Genomic DNA, 22,285 nt, shown 5'->3' with positions numbered 1-22,285 from the left:
ATATGTAATTCTTCATATATATTTAATCCATGATTCCCACTGCTGTAGCATGTATTTATCCATATGTGGCTATGTATATACTCTACAGTATGTGCACTGGTGAGTGTAGCTTGGTGTGGTACGTAATTTATAATGCTGCTGGGGTTCTTTAAACAGTATTGAGCAGTTTGAATAATCTAGAGAATTTATTTATTTAACAAAGCATATAAAGATTGAAAAGAATACTTTGATACTGACCATTTCAGTAGTAATTGTTTAGCATCCCTGATTACTTCCTAGTGTTTCCCTACTCAGTGCTTTGAGTTTCCTTAGCAATGATTTCTCCTGCAACAAAATGTGCTGTGTGCGTGTTCATTCCCTCTCCTATCCCACCTTTTTCTGTTGGAAAACATCACAATTCACCCATTTCCTTTCCTCTTCTGGCTTTCAAAAGCTTAGTTTTAATTGTATAAAATAGAATTCAGAGATCTGAAATCTGGAAGGTATTTGTGGCCTTGTCACCCACTTCTGCACTGTTAAAGATGTAAATTACTCCCTTTCACACATTCTTAATTGATTCTGTTTATAATTTACACGTACTAATGAGCACATGTTGACCTCCTTAGTAACTCATTAAAACCCACAAATTACTCTTTACTAACATCTGTGTCAATAAACATGTCCAAAACCTAAAAAAAACAGATTTTGCTTCAGTGTTGAAATGCAGTGAATGGATAATTTGGTAGGTGAAAGAGGTGTTCTATCTGCTAGGACACAGAAAACTTGGAGCAACCAAAATTTAAATGCACGTAGAGAATTCTTAGCATCGAAAGTTCCCTTGATAGGGAAGAAATTAAAATTATTAAGTATTGCTGTCAAAGTATTGCTGCATGCAGCATAATTATTAATATTAACTTCCTTTTTTTTCAGTTCAACAGAAATAGATGATATGCTCAGAAAATCTACAAATTTGCTGCTCACAAGAACTCTAAGTAGTTGTTTACAGAACCTAATTAAAAAACCTCATATAGGTTTAACAGAGGTAAGTTTTGAAAGACATATTCAAAACTATGGGTTTTAAAATAATCCATGCTAAAACTATTTTTTGTAAATGTAGATGCACAAATATTGACACCAAAGTATGAGAAAATCAAGTGTTTGTTTAACAGTTAAAAATGAAAATAAGTATAAAAAGCATCAATATCTGCTACATACATAAGAACAATACAGTGTTGGGTCTAGCTGGGACCAGGGATGCCCTTGGAGAGGGACATGTCAGTGAAAGAGTTTTGTGGTTTTTAGGATAAACAGAGAGTGCTGGAAATAAGTCAAAGACATTTACACTTTTGTTTACATGCAAAGCATAATTTGTGTGTTTTGTCTAGCAGTTAGTACCACTAATGTTGAGTTTCTTTCTATAAAAAATAGAGTGAAACGGATATGGGATATACTTGAATGCATCATTCTGCAGACAGTGTTGTGACTTTTTAAGATCAGTAAATTTTAAAAAAATCAAATGGCACAAATTAGTGATTTTATTTCAGCAATATATTTTCCTTTATTTTCCCTTTTTTAATTCTAAACTATCAGTTGGATTTATTTCACTGGGTAGGTGTCTGAAATCTTTGCTTTTGAAATGGCAGAATTTGTATTTAAGCTACATTATTACTCCTTAGTGGTATTTAAAAGTAAACTTGAAAACTAAGAGGAAGTAGGTGGTAACCTGAAATACTGAAATGAATTTCTCGTAGCATTGTTCCTGAAACAAGTAACCATCTACAAAATTAAATGACAATAGGTGATGGAAAAAGATTTTTACAAGAATTTTTTGTCTCTTGTAGCTTGTTCAAATCATCATAAACACAACACACTTGGAGCAAGCCTGTAAATACCTTGAGGATTTTATATCTAACATTACAAATATTTCACAATTGACTGTTCACACTGCAAGACTTTATGGACTTTCTACATTTAAGGTATGGTATATCTCATCCACTATATGACTATGTCTGAAAAGTTATGTAAATGAAGCATTTTAAAACAAGAAGGGTGAGAGCAAAGCTGCTTGTCTTTTTATCTTTGTCTCTAAAATAATTCTGAACTCTTAAGCATTCAGTTGAACACTGAGTAGGTAAACAGTGGATTTTTATGCTATTAGTAGTATCTGGAATATGTCAGTATGTGAGAAACCTCAATATTATCTTTCAATTGTATTTTTTATTAAGTTGTGAAATGGCAGTCAAAGTTTAACTTCACCAGAAGCTTCTACTAGATTAAGCTCCAGTTTGTGTAACTTCTCCCTTTTTCTGAATGGAACCAAGCAAAACAGCTACCTCAATCTAAAATGTTTCTATCTTATTTTTTATTCTACAATAGAATTGTTCTGTGATGTATTTTCAAAGGGTGTCAGTATTAGTATAAAACAAGTATTAGCAACCAGTGCTCGAACTAAAATTATTGTAGGATATTTTTGGAATTTAAACCACAAAACAAAAGTAAAAGACATCAGGGATTCTACAGCAGCTGCAACCTGAACTAGGTATTTGGCATTTTCTCCATGCACACTGAAACAAAGGAGAGTGATTTCTTGTATTTATGGGATAAAGAGAATGAATCCAATTGAGCGAGTTCTGTTTCCTGCAATTCATTTTATCTCTTGATGCAATATGTGGCCAATCCTACTGTAATATACCCTCTGGCATAGATGTTAAAAGGTGGGTGAGGTGGAATAATTGCAAGACACTTCATATTTCCAGTTGATAGCTAACGATTCTCCCATTAGCTGTTGCTTGTTTTGCTAAGGATTTAGTGCATAAGGCAAAACAGAAAGGTTGTGACGTAGCAACCGTAGTTGGTTACCGTTGCCCTTCCAGCAGTTTTACTAATTTTGCTCTGGGGTGCCTAGTTTGCTTGTTGTGTCTTGGAATTTGTATATCTACAGCTATTTTCCTCTAAGAGCAATTCATTATCTTTTTACCAATCAAACATGCATTCAAAACCACTTAATACAGCCATAGTCTGATTTCAGTAAGAGGTGAGATTTTCTTTATCCTTGAATTTAACTTAATAAGTGCATTTGCAAGTTGCATTATATTCTTTTTAGGTTACTTATGCTGTTTAGCAGTTATGTTTAACACTCCTACAAACTAAGTTCTGTTGGAGGGATTCAATATTGTGTCTGTTCTTAGTGAGTTTGCGCTTTGGAAAAACACGGGATAAATGCTGACAAACAGAAGGGCTTTTTTGTGTGCGTGGTTTCTCTCCTGTCTACTTGCCTAGAGAACTTGTTAGCACAACGTTCTCCAATTATAGTGGAAAATTCTTTTCTTGTTAATCCCTCTTTTTTCCCCTTTCTATTGTAATGAAAAACCTCTCACAGTTCCCCAACTGGGCCCTCACAGGGTTTGGTATGTTCTACAGTTATTAAATTCATCTCCTAGTGGCAAATTGTGTCACCTCCATTCTTCAGAGTGGTCAAAAATCTCCTTTTATTAGCAGCATTGGTCAGGTTTACATTCCATGATATGAGCTTTTACATCTACACTGTATTTTTTTAATGCAAGACAAAACCAGAAGGACTAGTCTTGCCATTGCCTTTAATTGTTAAAGGTGATACGACCACTCCATGAATGACTTAGATTTAAAATAAAAAAAAATCCAAGCCCAATCAAAAAAAAAGTGAAGAAATTTTGCTCTAAGCCCAGGCAGATGTATTTGCAAGCCCCATCATTATACATTGTTGCAGCTGAGGTTTCATTGTTATTTAGAAACTTTATATGTAGACTTGACTTGAATTGAAACTTTCTTAGTCATTGCCATCTACAAAATTGTGGATATCCACATACTCCCTTGACATGATGACAGGTTGCCAGATTCTTGCATGTTGGATTTGGAGAGCTGTTCAGTGGAGCCTTTCTCAAGTTGATTTGACAGTAAAAATGCTATTTTTAGGGAATCGTACTTTGATATTTATTTATGGCAGGGCCACATACTTTCTTGCTTACTCCTGAAGTGCCTCTCGGCCTAGGGCCTGATTGAAGACTTAATTTGGCACACTCAATGTGAGGACACCTTTAAGCTCAAAAATGTGAATATTTTTATTTTTTCTTTTTGCATTTCTTATTTATGCTTTTCTCAAATGCCATGTTTTTTGGATTGCTTTCGTCTAGAGGAAAGTAGCGATGGGAGTTTCATCTGCTTTTTGGTTACTTCAGTGTATCCAGGCTATTTTTACCCTCTAAAAGCCTTAGCAACTGATCCATTTGGTTTAAATAAGATGTCTCACTTGAATTATTTCTCCATATCAGTTAAGAAAATTTTATGTCAAGCCCAAATTAGAAAGATCTCAATATCTTTAAACTCCAGGCTGGCAAAAGCACAACTTTGCGGCAGCACACGCACAAGGACCTGCTCCGAGGTCCCATTGGATCTCTGAGGATGTCCCCTGTACAAATGAGGCAGAGACAGCCTTGTAAACTCAGCTCACACTAAATGCAGGACTTTGCTGGTCCAAAAAGTGGAATCCAAGGTGTGGCAAAGTAGGAGCAAGTAGGGGAGTGCTCTGCATCAGGGTATGTGATGATCAGGATATTAAAAGGAGGATGAAGAATTATGAGTATTCTTCAGATATGCAGCTTTAAGACCATAATTGCATAAAAATCATATGATTGCTTGACCTCTGTCCATAAAAGACAAAATTATTAGGTTATTTTATTATTTTCTTTTTAAAAGAAAAATCAACTTTGTGTCAGGGTTGATAAATTTGTAAGGCAGAATTAAAGGTGGTTGTTACGACTTAAGTAAACAAATTGCTTTGTTTTCAAATTAACTTAACTTGTCTGAAAACTTTTGATTATTCTGTAAACACTCACAGTGTTGCGAACACTCATAGTATGCATTATGAGAGTGTGTTAAAAACCACAGCCTCAGATATGAGACAGACATTAAAGCACCAACTTCAATAGAATATTTTTTAATCCAAGAAAAACACAACAGTTCTGTTGATGGATATAATTTTATCTGCATTTAATAATGTTTTAGTATTCTGACAAGCATTGCGCACATGTTTTTTTTTCAGGATGCAAGGCATGCTGCTGAAGGAGAAATATATACAAAACTTAACCAAAAAATAGATGAATTTATTCAGATTGCTGATTATGATTGGACAATGTCTGAATCAGATGGAAGAGCCAGTGGATACTTAATGGACCTAATTAACTTTTTAAGAAGCACGTTTCAAGTTTTTACTCATTTGCCTGTAAGTGTTCAAATTTAAGTTTAATTTCAAACTATTTGATCATCATTTTATTTTAAAATAGTAAGCTTTGAACAAAAGGTTCTGGTTTTTGATTTGTGCACATGCTGACATGTATTTTTAAGTTTTTCTCAGCACAGAAATATTGTCAAATGTATATCAGTATGTTGGTGGAGCTTACCCGTCAGAACACTTAGAAAATACTTTCAAATACTTTGGTCTAAATATTGTTATCAGCAACTAATTTACAAATAGTATAAGAACTCAGGCAGTTTTCTGGAGCCTTTTTGGTATATCATGTTGGTTTTATGTACACATGCATTGGTTCAACAAATGCAGAGTTGGTGTAAATCCTACATTTGTGCATAAGATTGTGGAGGTCTTGTATTCTCCAAGGCTTTTAGCTAAATATTTTTGATCATAAAAATTAATTTGATTCTAGTTAACAGAGCTTCATTGGATGTATCTGTGTTCATATTCAAATATCCTGTGTTATTTTGTCCCAGGAAAAAGGATACTGTTAACCTGTCTTATGTGTGAATTGTTACATTCTGTTGTCTGATTTCCCCTTCCTTTCAGATAAAAAAGACTATTTCTAGTTTGGTTTACCATCATAATGGTTTATAGCTTTTTAGTTCTGGAGTAACTTCAGTAAGTAATTCAAGCTACATCTGCTTTTTATCAGCTTGTTCTTGGTTGTTGCAGTCACACTGATGTCTGAGTGCTTTGCCCACCTGCAATGCTTAGAAAGAATAAGTCCCCAATGCATAGAATGTTTTGAGGCTTCAGACTGAAGGAAGAAATTTCTTTATGTGCACAGCAAGATGTTGAAGTTGCTGGCATAGCAGGCTGATCTTGTCTTCCACATATTATGCAGAGGCTGTGATTCTTCTGTCTCCTGTTCTTTTAACTGACTCAAAGGCAAAGGCCACTCCAACTGTATCATGTGATACTGATGTGAATGTGTCATGTGAGGCATGTGCTTCTGTGCCAAATCAGTGGAGCGTTTTTTGGTAAAGAATAGCAAGTTTGTTAGATAGTGTAATTCATTGTAACTTAATATACAAAGCAGTGTGAACAAATGGCACTGCTCCTCAGTGGCCGTATGCATAGGGCAGTTAAGGGATGTGAAATTTGTAGAGCAGGATGTACAGAAGTCTGTCATTAATGTATGCTGCTAAATGGCTGTTCAGAAATGAGCCACAGACAAAATGAAGTAATGTGTTAAGGGAATGCATAGAAGCAGCTGTGGCATTAGGACTTGAGAAGTATGGAAGGTATAGAATTATATGCCTGGGGGTACAAGTCAGCCTTTGGAGAAAGCTAGTTTCTGTAGAGAGGTTAGTCTGTAATTTCAGACTGGTCAGGGATCAGGCAGGATGTAGAACTGTATGGACAAGTAGTCTGCTGTGGCAAGAGGTTTCTTGTAATTTTTTACTTGTCCTGCATCTCGTTCCCTGTCCTATCTTGGCCAGTTGTAGAAATATACAGTCCTGTGAATGTTGTGTGTGACCTGTGGAGTTTGTATGAAAATGTGTGCACACTATGGTGATTCTAGTTAGATTTGTACTAGTAAGTTATTTTTGTTAAGAGAAAATTTATAGTAAAAGTATTTTCCGAGATTAGCCCAGAACCAGGTTCTTTCTATAACTCGTTAAAATAGTAAATGCTTTGGCGTGATAAACTGAGCTAGGTTTTTCACATGCTGTAATTAAGGTTTGGAATACTTTTAGAATTAATTTTCATTAATGAATTATTCCAATAATGTCACAGTGTCATTTCCATAATAATTTTTGTATGGCTGACAGAAACATTCCAGTGCTCAAAATAGTTGATCAGAACTTTTTCTGTAATTAGCAGTCAAAGAACAAATTCCTAGCACACTGACCATAATTCTAGTAAGGAAAAGAGTGGAACAAGGAGAGAGGTCTCTCCTCTTTTACCTTTACATACCCCATTGTGTTAGAGGGCATTGGGCTAGGACTAGGGACCCTAGTTGGCCACACTAGTTTTTTGTTGTCACACTCCAGGGTCACTGACTTTCTCTCTGGTATTGTTTCAAACCCTAGTCTGCCTGTAGACATGTTATAATAATTCTTAAACAAATGTTTTGTTGCAGTCGGTGGATTCCTCTCATTAGAATCTTCTTTTATTTTTGCTGTATGTATAAGCTGTGTAAATGCACAGGGATGTGTCTCCCTCTGTGCTTTTATGTGGGGCTGTACTAAAATATTTCTGTACCAATGTAGACGTAACTTTTCAAAAATACATCTTATCTGGGTTTTGCAATTTGTATTATTTTCATTGAAACATTAGAACTCTAAATCAGGTAGATCGTGAACTGTACTGGATATGAACACAAAGTGACATAAGTTAGCTGGGGTCTGATATCTCTGTTGAATCATTGGAAATGTCTTGTGTCTCCAAGGCTTTTTTCCCTCTCAAGTTTTGCATGTTAGTTTTCTCCTCTGTGTTTGTTTACTGTGCTTAAGAAGCAGCTTTGGAAAATAAAACAGCTTTCTTCAACCCTAAAGTTATATAGCCATAAATTTTATGTTAAAATTTATTAATGGATCATGTTATATTTAGATTCTTACTGTCTTGAGCCATTTTAAATCTTGCTTGAACAAAGTATGTTAATAACATATAGATAGCCTCTGTAAGCCATAATGGCAAACATGGCATTTATTTTTTAACCTAAGACTTTTGAAGTATATTCTTTCTTGTAATGAAAAGTTCTGGAAAGTCATTTCAACAGACACTTTGAAGTTTATTACTTTGATATTTTGGCACACAGTTCCTTATTACAGAAAACCATATTATTGCCAAATTAGTATTATTTAAGGTATAATCTCTTTGTTACACTTCAACAAAATACGATATAAGTTCAGAGGTTTAAAAAAATACTATTATGTAGCTATAATTGTTCTTTTTGTACGCTTTTTCTTATCTTTTATTACTACCGATTTTTTTATTCTTTTTTTTTTTTTTTGAAGTTGACAGTACATCTTAATTTTTTTGTTTTGACTGCCTTACTGGTTTCCTTCTCAGCATAACAACAATGACCATGCAGCTATGTCGGTAAGTAGATGCAAGATGAAGAAAAAGCATGTGAACAGAAAAACTATGAACTGCCTGCAGGCTTATTGCTTCAATTTTTAATCATTTAATAAAAAGACCCTTTCTGTTTTGCTGATAACTTGCTGTGTACCTTGTGTGGATGCATGCAGGGATCAGGTTAATGACTAACATTGGGCTTTCATACACTGGGACAGACAGCAGGAGTCCTAAAAACCTTGTAGAAGGTTGTTGGGGTGTGCCTTGCATCCCAAATGAGGTAATTTAGAGACTGAAACCTCTTGAAAGAGAGGTCAGGTATCAAAATTCAGCTGTGAGATATGCATGCAGAATTAGGATAGAGTGATATAGCTGAATAAAGAGTCAGTGAAAGTTCTATCGTTCCTCTGCCGCATTTGTCTCGGGTCAGGGCAATGTGTGTACTGGTGTTCTTTATTTGCTTTTCCAATTTTTTTTAAGGAGCTGATGAATTGCATTTAAGAATTCTCCTATCCCCGGGTTATTTTCACATTATAATTTTTTTTTCATATGGCATAAACATTGTCATGATAATGGAAGTGATTAGGTTAATATTACTAAATTATTAAAACCTGGAGAATGAATCTAGCAGTGGGCTCCCGAGTTGTTCAGAGCCTGGAGCACAAGTTACTAGTGGAGGTGTAGGGAGGTGGAGTATTTTGTCTGTTAAAGAGAAGGCTGAAGAGAGATCCAGTGACAGCCTACAACTTCTTGAAGAACAAATACAAAAGTGGTGGAGCCAGACTTCTTGGTTGGACTGAAATTCAGATGTAGCTGTGGTCACATGTTAAAGCTTGGGAGGTGGAGCTTTGATATTAGAGGGAAGGTGTGCTTAAAGAGAGTAGTGCAGTGTTGAAGGAGATTATACAAAGAGGCTGCTGAATTCCCATCCTCTGCTACCTTGAAGGGTCCAGAGCAAAGAAAGGTCTATGGACCTGAAGTAGTGTTGGCAGCAGTGCTCCAAGTAGAAGGTTGGAATAGATGACAATGGTGATTTATTCCAATCAAGACTTCCATCATCTGAATACTCAGCATGCTGGTGAACTGTCAAGCTAATAGGTGTCATGAGCTCTGTGTTTTGTGTAGAAATGTTTCCTGTTAGTATTGTACAGATCTCAGGCTGCTGGTAATCTCATGAGCAAGGACTAGCAGAATTTCAGCAGTGTAGAACACAGAAGCATTGTGGCTTTGGGAAGGTTATAATTGGAAAGTCATGCAGTTTTTAATGGTTCTGTTTTCTGAATTCACAAGAATTTAGTCTTTTGGGATTATGTTTATGTCCCATTGTAAGTTAGTCTTGTAATTTATAGTGCCACTAGATGCTTTGAATCAAAAAGCAAATTAAAATTTCATTATACAGCCATTAATCTCATGAAATAAATTGGATTATCAAATTTATTATTAAGGAACTACCTTTTTTGGTTTTGTTTTGAAGAGTTAGGGGAAAATGTTTCCTTGTATTTCCAGATCAGTTAACTTGAAACTATGTGGGGCTATATGTAAGTGGTTTTAATCTAAGTTTAGAATTAGCTGAAATTTTATTCTAGATATGTGCCTTGTCAATACAAAGTTGGAAAAGAGGGGCCATTGAAAAGCGACTGCTGCAAATGACTTTCAGTTAGGTATTTTTAATTGTTTCGGTAGCATTTGGAGCAGAGACTGGAAGTAAAATTGATTCTTAAAAATTCCACTCATGTTTTAGTATACTTGTATTCTATCAATAGTTCAAAAGTTGGAGTTTTTAACTTTGAGTGATAAAACTTGTATGTTTAATTTATTTGCATTTTCAGAAAGAATAACATTATGTTATTTCATATTGCTAAATTAATTCTTCACCTTAGCATCTTAGATTTAACGGGTAAGTTTTTTATTTTCTTTTTATGCTGAGGATGGCAGTTTGTGTTATTTTATTGTTTCTGTGATTGGCAGCAAAAGCCTAATTTCACAGCTTGCAGTGAGGGTGAAGGGGTGGTGGTTTTCTGCAGCTATATTCAAAAACTGTCAATCAACAGCCTCCACAGGCTACTTAGAGAATGGGTTTTCTTACTGACTTCTCCAACTGCTGCTTCATGCTGTCTTTGATTGGCACAGCCTGGCAGGGAGGATGGATGAATCTGTCACTGGCTGGTTAATTGTGTTGCTGGTCTCAGCCTGACATCAGGTCTTTGACTCCTAAGTGGCTCAATACAAAACAAATTAGCAGATTGTAGTCATATTTCTCATTCTATATGCTTTGACTTTGTTGAATGCAGTCCATAAATCATATTGACTGACACCATAGTGAATGATGAAAGCTGCTTTTGAGACAGCTAGCATGGGCTTTAGAAAGCAGCACCGCGAAGGTGCCGTGGAAGGATGCATATGGCTGACCCTTTGGGAATTTCCTAGGAGCCAAATGTCTCTTTACTACAATTGTTCTTAGGAGAAAAGCTTTTGGGTCCTATAAAAAGGATTTAATATGTCAGCAGATTCTCTTTACAAGCTCCTTTGAAATATAAGAAGTTTGTCTAAGGGTTTTTTCTTTTTACAAACTTGTATTTCAGCAAAATGTGGAGGCTGGGTGGAAAAACAGTTGCCTTTAACACTGTTAGCAGGTGTTTTTGGGTATAGAATAGAGTCCTTGTTTCCTAAACTTTACACTGATTGAGTGGAAGAATAGGTTTTGTGGATAGGAGCAATTAGCATAGGCACAGCAGAGACAATAGTAGTGTCTCCAAATGGGAGGCAACTGGGGCAAATGTGAGAAGCCTGCTGAATCTCTGCATGCTGTTGAATATAGGTATTTAATTGCTAGATAACCATGGCCACCCCCACCCCCTTAAATAATAATAGTAATTTTAAAAAGCAAAAAAACCCCAAACATGAAGACTGTTTTAAAATTAGCTGATATTTGTTCAATCCTGAAAATTAAATGTTATTGCTATGTTCACCAATCCTTATATTTCCTCTTCAAAATGCTTTATGAAAAATTGGCAAGGAATTGATGATGTGGTAGATGTTGGAAATTTGGAGATGAATTTTTAACTAGATCCTATTTTTCAAACACAAATGTTAATTTTACTATTTTCTGGGTATCATACATCCAGTGTAATTTGAACTGGGAAGCACTGAATTTTGAAGAGGATAACCTAGTATAGTTCACATTTCTCTAAGTTAAAATTCAGCATTTTGATAAATATGCGTCGCTTTATTTCTTCTCTAAATTTGAGAATATTAAGTGGTTTTTAGTAAGTATCTTCTGTGTATAGTAAACTTGTAGTATTTGTTGATGTGTCGTTTGAACAATAAGCCTGTAGTTCAAGTTACATAGTTGGAAATAGTTTATATGTTAGGATGTTTCCATTTTATGAAACTTCAAAACCAACATTCAGTGTACATGTATTGATAATTATTTAAAGTCCAAGTGGCTTTAGCTGTGTCATTTCTGTATTGTAACCATTATCTTGTGCTCCAGTACTATTGATATTTGCCAGAATGTAACAATTAACTGCACATGCTTGTTAGAAATACAAAATTCTGTAATTTATTCAAGATAACAGAGGAGTACACATTGTTTCCATATGAAATAAACTGAATGTTAAAATTTTTCATGACAACCTATTAATCTGGTTGAACTTTTATTACATTATAGTGGCAGCATAAATAGGACATGGAGCTGATTTGATGGAGCAGTACATTAAACAGAGATGCACTAGTTGTTCCATTAAATCAAAATGACATTTCCATTAAGTATTTCAAATGCACTACACTGTAATTACATGAACTGTGGCCCATTTAGTCCCCTTCTCACCTCCCTTTTTCCTTCCTTTTTTGCCTATTCTTTTTTTCTTCTTTCCCCCCCATTCATACTGATATTGTTCTGCTTGGGGAATAGAGCTGCATGTCTCCCAGTATAATTGCTGGTGGGTTTGGGAGACTTATAAGCATGCTGTTCTTGTATTGTTTCCTACATTCTTTGTTGTCAGTTCATCTATTTTGCTCAAATATGTTATTTGCTTTTCTGAGATTTTCAATTAAGAAGCTGACATGCCATTTTAGATAAAAAGCTCCTTACAGTTCAAGGTGTCCTAATGCTAGAAAAGAATTAGCAACAGCCATTTAATGTTTCAGTGTGAATGTGAGGAGGGTTGAAGGCTTTCTATTGCATTCATTATATTTTAATTACCTTTTAACAAATAATAGATTTTTAAAGCGTGAAATATTTGTGGCCAAATTTGCTTTCTGTTATGAAAATTTTCTGCATCTGAAAATTGAATCATCTTAGCAAATTGACATGTTAAGGACAAGATCTGTCTCTTCTGGTGCTGGAGCAGAACTTTCCAAAGTTTTTGGGACAGTGAGCTGTCCATTATAGTTGGTCATTATTTAGATGTGTTTCTGGGAGTCAACAGTGAATTGATCAACCTGACTTTGCAGAAAACAGCTGGGGAAACATTACTTTAGAGAAACAGGTGACATCACTGTACTGATGGATAGAAGTAAAACAAAAGTGCCGTGTGCTCCAGTAGCTCTGTTACATTATTATGATTTCTTTTGTGTAAATGTGTTGTTACCTTTGTTTCAATATCGTTGTAATGCACACATCAGTTGAAAGCAGTGGTTTCAGTACACTAATCTACAGAGATTCATGTAGTTGCATTTGACACCCAAGATCACTGCTTTAAGAGATGGCAGTGCTGTGAATAGAATGGTGCCATCTGGTTTGGTATCTGGTCTCAAGTGGTTTTCTTAACTTTAAGGTAGAATTTTGTTACTTTTAAATTTTTGTGTGCTAAATTTTAAATAATTTATTCAGGTTAATGTCTGACTTTGTGTTTTGTTTTTTGATCTCATGTTGGGAAAATTGTCTCAATTACATGTAGATGATGGGGAGAGCAATATTGCTAGCTAGACTGTGATTGGGAAATTATTTCTATTTTGTACAGCAGAGGGCTACATTTCATTTTGTAAGTAGTTGATCTCTGACAGCGCAGATTTATTAAGCACCTGAGATGATGGATAAGCATGAATTTTTAAAATAATTTAGCAACAAACTTTGAGATGGAATCTGAGCAGTTAAACTACCAACAATTAGCACAAGCTCCTACAAGAAATGCCTCAACCAATTGCAATAATTTTGGTTTATATAAAGTTGGGGGGTTATTTAATTTGCTATTTTAAAAATACGCCGCATGTTAACTTTCATTACATTCTTGCTTTCATTCTGTTTGGGTTAAAAATATTTAAATAAATCCACAAAGCTGTTCATATGCTTCAGCAACTTACATTGTCATTGTTTTGGAAATATCCTTGTATTCATGAAGACTGTTGGATTGCTGGAAGAAATGTCAATAATTGCTTTAACATCTCTTTAATCTAGCTCTCTGTTTGATCTAATAGAAACAAATCTAATAGGTCAAAGAAATAACAGGAAGTGTGATCTCTCTCCTTCTTATCTAAGTTTTGTATCATTAAGACTTAGAGTGTGTATTAAAATCAAATAAGATGAGCAGTTCTTTAGTGACATATCTTTTGTTTTTATTGTAAAACTTGTTGCTTTTTCTACTAGGGAAAAGTGGCCCAGACAGCTTGCATGTCAGCCTGCCAGCATCTTTCAATGTCCCTAATGCAGATGCTACTGGACAGTGAATTAAAACAAATAAGCATGGGAGCAATTCAGCAGTTTAATTTAGATGTGATACAATGTGAATGTAAGTATATATTCCCATCTGTATTTGTCTTAACATTGAAAAAAGTTATTTAGTGTAAGCTATATAATGATCCTTTTCCATAATCTAATAAAACTTTTTCTTGTACATCTTCTTGTAAAAGTATTTGTAAGTAAGTATGTTGGCATTCCTGGGAAGATTTTTTTATGAAACTTTTCTTTAAACTAAAATATCTAAATTGAAACATGCATTGTTGTTACTCCTAGTGGGATCATAATCACTATATCTAGTAAAGATTTAGTTTAGTACAAAATTGCCCAAGACTACTACATAAATATTAAGTTTTAATGGTTAAGGAAAAAAAGGTCAAATGTCTATGAAATTCTAATGTTTTCTCTTGAGTTCATCTGTTATGATATAGATATTTAAATGTGCTGTTATGTAGGGTTTCCTCACTCCTAGAACTGCTACTGCCTTACTGTGCAAAATAATAGCACTCATTTAGTAAACATCAGATGTTGTTTTACTGTCACTGTTTAAAATATGGTATCAGAATTGTTTTATAAACTGGTTCAATACAGCACTGAAGGCAGGATTAATTACCTTGTGCTTTTTATGGAGCTTGTGGCTCAGGGTGAGCTGTTAATCTGTAGGAAGGAAGTTCCATGAATAGGTGTTAGGATTGGTTGTATAGTTGATGACTGAGATACAGTGGAAAGGCTCACTAGAGATATTTTTTCAATGTGTATTTTCAGATTCTTCTGCTCTGTTTCTTTTTTTTTTTTTTTTCCAAAGTATCTTTCCTGTTATGTATTTGAAGCATAGATCTCAATGATTTTGGTGACAGCTGTGAAATGGGGCAGTTATTCAAGACATATCCTGAGGCTTTCAGTTTGGATATATGAAAAAAATTGGTGACTACTCCATTAGAAGCCACCTATGGGAAACTGAAAATTTAATTTCAAGCAATTTGGTTAGCATCACGAAAGGTTCTTGTGGGACAGACTTAGGGGTGGTTTTGAATTTTAACCCTATAGTCTTTCCTTCTCTTGCCTTGTTTGTTACATTCCAGCTGAACTCAGTAACAGGTAGAGCAGGCATCTTTCTGACAGTGCCTGAGTTTCCAGCCTTAAGGCCTTTCAGGGCATGGAACAAACTGACAGGACTGTCAAGGTCAAATTTTTAGAATATTTGTGTTGTGACATTAAAATTCTGTGATTGTGCAAATTAACCAAACAGATCATGGTTTGATTTTTCTTACTTTTAGTATGCTTGCTGTTGCAATTTTATTAGTGTACTTTTCAGGTAGGTACATGGGAGTGTGTTTGTGCATTTGTGTAGTTTCCTAGATGTAAAAAAGATACCAGTTGTTAAAAGAGAAATTATACAGTATTCACAATACTGACATCATAATCATTCATCTTAACAAGCTGAATTAATGCAAGCACTAAACCATCAGGTGCCTTCTGAACAAATGGTTTAACAGTGAAGAACTTATCCATTACAGTATTATTCTGTTTCTAATATTTAAAATATCAGCTGTGAACAACACAGTACTTCACTACTCTCTGTAGATGACCAATGCCCTGTTTCACCCTGGGATTTCTAGCAGTACAGGGGATAAAATGCATGTCTTGCAGGTGACTTTCACAGTATTAACAGTATGTTCACAGCAAAGAAGGGAGAAGTTCCACTGTTTCCAGCTGTCATCTGGTCTTTGGGTTGTTTTCAGACTGTTTTCTTCTCAGGCAAAGTCTGATATGCACCCTGATCAGTGTCATCCTAATTTCTGTTGCCAGTCTGTCAACCATCTTTGGTTGATGCACAGCAGAAACTGAAATCAGTGAAGAAATCTTAGTAGAGTTTTATTTAGTCTTAAATGATAACATTTCATTATTTAAAAATTTAAAAAAAAGTAATATAACTGTAAGATGACATGGTTTTTCATATGTAGCTGTTATTCTGAGTATATGGCATGGACAGGACATACCAAAACTTTGGCCAAAATAAGAAAGTTTCAGAAAGCTAGTAACTTACAAAACTGAAAAATACATTCTTCCACCACTGTGTAATTTCTAGCTTGGACTGTTCAAGTGCCAATAGAATGAACTTCATTTCTTCCTATGTGAAAAGCTTTTAAAGCATGTTAGAAAAAAATGATTTTGCTCAGAAACCCTTTGAGTAGTTTAAATACAATTATGGAAGCTTGTCAGAATAGTGTGTTGCAACAAACCACATTTTGCAGTATAAAGGAGTGACACAAGATTTTGCTCAGACTGCTTTGCTGATGTGGTTTCATTCATAAGGTCCATCACAGGCACATTCCAGGCCTCACTGTGATGCCTGTGATTTATGTTCTTGCTCATCACCCTCCCCCAGCTTTATTCTTTGATGCTTTGGGATTAATGGATACGACAGTGACATTTCAATTAGTGCTTAGAGTGTGCGAATAATTCCCAACTGTTGGGAGTTTTCTACTGTATTATATTAATGGGTTTCACATTTTACTTACAATGGAGCATACTCAGATGAATTCTGAACTAAGAATTTAGATGACGTGTAGAAGATTATTAATATCTGAAGGTAAACGTTTAAGAATTCTTGCCAATATTGTAGATTTTTTTTTCTGATCTTTGTAATTTTATTCTTTCTAATATGAACTGGAGAGATCTAAATAAAATCAGAAAAATATGATAATTTGTTAGTTTTTTCTTTTCTGTTTAAAAACAATCAACAGTTCAAACAACAATACAGAAATCTGTTCAAGTCAGTAAGTGCTCTTCTTAGAAAAAAAAGTCATCATCATCTCACTCTTCTTCTAGCATGTTTTTTGTTTCCTTCCACGTGTTCCAAAAAGATTTCAGTTTTATTTTAGTTTGTCCTGTTCTAATGAAAGTATTTACCTATTTCCTCTGCAAATTTTATAACCTAGAGGAGTGTTTTACCCCTGTATTTTGTACCATTCTTTCTCAGTGGTTATTTTCACTAGGATGATAGAGATTCCTGAAGCACTGTTCAGAAAATAGAATGTACTAAGTCCCATTGAATAAAATCCAAAGAGTAGTCTTTTGCTTGAATATTACAACTTGGTTCCCCAAGGAAAGAAATGGGTTCGGAAGGGGGCGTTTCTGTTTCTTCAAGATGAAATTCAAATGTGGGTTACTGTATTTCACTTTACAGGAAGAAAGGTGTGCATAATAAAAAATTAGGTTTTCAGAGGTACCATCCAGATCTACTTAGCTTATATCAGCTTCTTATTAAGGAATTTGAACTTGTCTAAAGTTGTAGTTGTTGGAAGAGCTAAATGTTTTTGTTTTTTTTTAATTTATGTGTTTTAACATAGATAAATTTTGAGGCAGGATTAGTTAACAGAAGGAAATATGGGTGAGTGGGCATCCTTCTTCATCCAGATATGAAAGGGTGAAAAGGTTTTGGGTCTTGCCTATAGGCAAGTAAGGGTTAGTGGAGAGTTAGTGCAAAGTACTCAGTATTTTCCTGATCAGCCCTCTGCATGGCTTCCTGGCAGTCCCTCCTTTCCCTCACTGCGTGGAGAGTGGCAGTGTCTAAGAGCAAGTGACATCCTGACCAAAGTGTTCTCTGCTGAGCACCAGAAGTGGGCTCCAGGTGGGCATGCCAAAAGCTGGGGAACCCAGATCCTGTACTTCCTTGAAAAGGCACCATATTCTTCTCTGGAGGCCCCTTGCTTTACCTGCCTCCTCTCCCATCCGGGCAGTCAGGTTAACTTCAGTGGCTGGAGCGAAGTTAACCTCATCCTTCATCTGCCGCGCACATATGGCAGCGCGGCTGGGACAGGAAGCGGCGAGACCTTGCTGGCACTGGGGGCTGCTGCCTGGCCAGCTGGCAGCTCCCTCAGCAAGGCTCCCTCCAGGCCTGTTTGAACAGCTGGAGCATCCAACAGGGCTGCAAAGTGGCTGAGGCAACTGAGATAGTCACCTGATTCTCTGCTCTTCCTTAAAAATCCTTCTGTAGCTTTGCTGTCCTGCCTGTGAATCAATGCTATGAGACTGGAGTTAAACTGTCCTCATTTAGCTTTTGATTCAAAGTTTGGACTTTGGTTTTTCATTTCTTCCACTGAGCAGCAAAACTATTTGTCAAGAATTAGGTTCTGAATTCCCAGACCAACAGAGAAGCACAACCAGGTGATGCCTAAAAGATGGGATTTCGAGCCAATAAAATTAAGAGGCCTGTTAATAAATCTAGAATTGTGTAGAAGTTCAGTGCAATTTACAGTTAAAGATATCATAAATTCCATTTAGTAGATACAGCCTTTATCTTAAGATCTTCATTAATACATACATATATGCCAATTCTCATATAATATATCCTGCATTCAAAATATAGTTACAAGATCATAGCAAAATATTTAAAAGAAAATGGACTGAAGTAATCTTTGCAACATTTGTATTCATCCTTATAATTTATGTGTTACCTCCCAGCCTGTTTTTGTATATTTGTTTCATTTGATCCTATCTTGTTTGTATTTCTGAACTGTCTGTTACAAGGGAGTATGTTGGGATTGTACATACTGAGGACCCACATTTTTCTTGTTCTAAATACACAGTATCAGCAAAGCAGAGGAAGAGAAGATGTTAACAAAAACCCTGTGAATACCAGATTCACATAATGTACATTTTCAACTGATTTTTCCCAAATATTTGAGTTTTTGATTCAAACTGCCAAACAGCCAGTTGTTTGCCCCTAGGAGTGACAGTTTAATAGTGATCTTTACATTTCATTCTCCTATATTATAAAATTCCAAAATGCTTTTATACACATTAAGCCAAACAACCAACCAGCCCCCTACCCCTGCAAATCCTCTTTAAGCCTAGAATGATTGTAGGGGGTGAATATTTTAAAAGATGTATATATGACAGTGTTTCATTACTATCTAGAAAAGGGCCCTTAGGACAAAGACATTAAGAATGTTAATCCTGTTCTTGTATCTTCCTAATATGCTGTGCAGTAGAAAACATTTAATTAGCTTTGTAAAATTGTTAGCAAAACTTAAAAGCCCTGCACTGAGGGTGGAGGGGGAACTGACTGACTGTTACCATAAGTAGATTATCTTTTTGCCCTCTGAACTCATGAAATTATAATAATGAAACAAATTCTATTGTAGTCACCTGTCAGTGTTCCAAATGTGAGAATAAATGTTTGCGCTATAATGAGTGTCCCTAATGCTGTAAGTGCATTCATAGTATAAAATTGTAGTCCAAAAGAACAAAGCTTGTACAACGATTAGGTTTGGTACATTATGTACTTCTTGTTCTACAGCTGCAATGCTAGTAGGTATTATGTAGAGAAACAAAATTATTCTGTATTATTTAATGCATTGAGATAAATTCCAAACTCTCTTAGCCTGATGAGCATGTAAAAGATGCAGATATTTGCCCTGTGGCATGTAAGAGTATTTTGCTGTAGGAAGATATCTCCCAAAGTATAAAGTGCCAAAAGCTAGCTGAAAAGACTTTCTGAAGGTCACAGTTTTCAGTTATATTTTCAGTTCTGTAACCCTTTTTTTGCCATTGATCTTCTTTCTCCCAGTGCTAGCTATAGTTGTGGAGTGGCTGGAAGAGCTGAGATTCCAGTGGGGGAAGCTGGTGGCAGTGTACTGTGTATGAACAGAAAGTTAGGATCACATCAGATGATCTGGTGGGCCTTACCTTGCCGGTTTAAGAGGTGTAGAAAAGACCCCTTCTGACCATCATGCATATCCTCCTTATTAATGTGCGGCCATAGCTCGCAAATCATATATCTCTTCTCATCTGTTTGCTGTGGAGCTTTGCTTGGGATTCCCTGCTGGAGTGTGATGTTCCATTTTAAACTCTGGGTTTGGCTGACCTCAGAGCCCAGCTTTGCTGTCCTTAAGAAAGGGAGTTCCTAGTGGCCATGAAATACTTGCAGAGGACAGCCATGTAGACACACAGGCCTTCAGCCCAGGTTGTTCAGTAGGGTGCCTAAGGTTCCTAGGCTTAGGCATCTTTGTAATTCTGCAGGTTGGTGATTGTACAAGCTGTTTTGTCTTTGCTGATTTAAAGAGTTTTTTATGAGTAAACTCTTCCTATATAATACTGAGTGTAAGGTATGTTTTTTCTACTGTTTTTTAGCTTTCTTTTTTTTTTTTTTTTTATGACATGTTTGTGGTCAATTAAAATTCCATGAAAATGCCTCTAGAAAGTTGGTGTTACTTATAAAGTAGGAAGACCAGACAATTAACACTTGAATACAGTAATCAGTGAACATTTGCCAATGTTACCAGTACTTGTCTGTGACATTGCAGGGGTCTCCCTAAGGCATTTGATTGTTATTTTAATTTCTTTAGTTGATAAAGAATAAAGTTGTATTGCAGTTGAATTCATTCTCCTATTACGTGACTCTCATAAAATAACTTTTGCACTGGTGTAATACAAGTAATAAATTCTGCTTCCACTGGTAAAGCTGCTACTTTAATACCATATCCACCTATTACTGAGCTATTTTTAAGTATTCTGAGATGGTCCTAGTAGTTTCTTGTACCATTAAAGTAAGAGTCTTTACCTAAAATTGTGTTCCATATAGTCCTTTTCAGACTTGTGAAATAGTCTATCTGAATTCATTAGTCTGCTTTAGGTTGAAACCATACCTTCAGAAGTAAATGTTCAAGGCCATTATTTTACCATCGTGTTAGCTCAGACAGCAGTGGTTTCCTGGATTTTACCTCCACATAATCCATATTTTCTAACTAGCCATTAAAAAATATATTAAGGATTTCATATAACTTCTGAATGTTAAGAACAGTAGAGTTTAGCACATGGTCTGGAAATTGAATACATATATTTTGTTTCCTTTACCATTGAATGACCTGTTTTTCAAGCTTGGAAAAAAATATTACCTTTCACTGCCTTGGATGATGCTTCTCTAAAGCTGTTGCAGTAGTATCTGCTTTGTTTTGTTGAGAGTTCTACCTGAAGGGCATAAGAAAAATACTCTCAAGTTCTTTTGAAATAAGATATCTAACCTGAGTGAGGATGTGAGTCAGTGGTTGTTTGTCTTTTTTATTGACTTGTGACTGGGATAATAACAACAAAAAGTGTATTTATTTTTAACAACTATTGATCTTTTCCTGTTTTATACAAGTAGTTGACTTTCTTTCACTTACCGTGGTGCCATTTTTTGTATTATGAATATAATTTGTTGCCTGCCAATTTTGACAGCTAGTTTTGGGTTCAAAATGAGCAGAAGTTCATTACTGCTTATGAAGGCTAAAAGGCATGAGCAGGCATTTCAGTTCTGCACTGACCATGGCATGTAGGGCTTTCTGCCTGTTGTCTACACATTAAACCAACTCCCACCTTAGTGTTTGTCCTTTAATGATGTTTGGCTGGAGGTGGTTTGCTGTAACAAAAAGGCAGATGTCTGAAAATACATTGACAGCCATGGAATTGGTATTATTTTGAAATTCTTCAGTAATCATACACCTCAGGCTAAAAAATATTTTGGTTTCTGTGGTTGTAGCATTACTACTGAGTTAGAATTTTAAGCAAAAATATCTAATAATACTCTTAAAAGTATTTTTCTTTTGAATTATTGGAAAAATTGTCAAAAAGTTGTTGGTTTGTTTGGTTTTAATCACTGTGAGTTGTTAAACTATTCCTATGAAACTGTGCTACCTTGCATTTATATCTCATAGAGCTTGATTTTTCTGTTAGATTAAAAAAATAAATCTACATCCGTAATATTTTAACCTTTTTTTTGCAGTGTTTGCTAGTTCTGAGCCTGTGCCAGGATTCCAGGGAGACACCCTGCAGTTAGCTTTCATCGACCTCAGACAAGTAAGACACTAGTTGGTGTTTTTTATCCTTCTAATTTCCCCTTCTGACCAATGCTGAAGTTATTAAATTCAAGAACCTTTCATGGTTTTGCATTCCCATGTAATTAGTTGTGAAAAGCAGTTATTTGAAGTGTTGTTAGTGGCACTATTCCCTGTAATTTACTATAAAACTGTTTCTCCAGTGTATGGTTAGGGGGCACTGTGCTACTGGTAGTACTGTTACAGGAGTATTGGACTGAATTTTGGTCCTGACTATTTTGTGAAGATCCTGTGATGCCTTTTTGCAAGAGTGTACATGTCATCCTGATGTGTGCTGGTCTAATTCCATTTTGAGCATTTGCTCCTGTCTACAAAACTTCTCTTTGGGTAGCAGAATCAGGCATTGTATTATTTAACATTTCCCTTCCTGTATTTGTTACATAGAATTCTTTTAAATTATTGGATAGCAGCTCTATTCCAAGTGGATGGTCTTTATTC

At 35.5% G+C, this 22,285-nt stretch overlaps 1 protein-coding gene across 5 annotated transcripts in view; it reads left to right on the top strand.

Annotated features, from left to right (window-relative positions):
* The window catches only part of EXOC6 (exocyst complex component 6), an 87,943-nt gene that overhangs the window by 42,180 nt on the left and 23,478 nt on the right, over positions 1 to 22,285 (top strand). For 2 of the 5 annotated variants that reach the window (XM_038139964.1, XM_038139962.1), the window contains exons 16-21: positions 910 to 1,021; positions 1,821 to 1,955; positions 5,057 to 5,236; positions 8,285 to 8,314; positions 13,878 to 14,019; positions 21,736 to 21,809. In XM_038139964.1, the coding sequence (XP_037995892.1) occupies positions 910 to 1,021; positions 1,821 to 1,955; positions 5,057 to 5,236; positions 8,285 to 8,314; positions 13,878 to 14,019; positions 21,736 to 21,809 (673 nt within the window). Of the gene's footprint in view, positions 1 to 909; positions 1,022 to 1,820; positions 1,956 to 5,056; positions 5,237 to 8,229; positions 8,315 to 13,877; positions 14,020 to 21,735; positions 21,810 to 22,285 lie in introns of those variants that run through there. The other 3 variants (XM_038139966.1, XM_038139963.1, XM_038139967.1) reach the window with 2 other exon arrangements.

Source organism: Motacilla alba, chromosome 6 (genome assembly GCF_015832195.1).
Source record: "Motacilla alba alba isolate MOTALB_02 chromosome 6, Motacilla_alba_V1.0_pri, whole genome shotgun sequence".
Classification (NCBI taxonomy): domain Eukaryota; kingdom Metazoa; phylum Chordata; class Aves; order Passeriformes; family Motacillidae; genus Motacilla; species Motacilla alba.
This window is presented reverse-complemented; position numbering and strand designations above follow the sequence as displayed.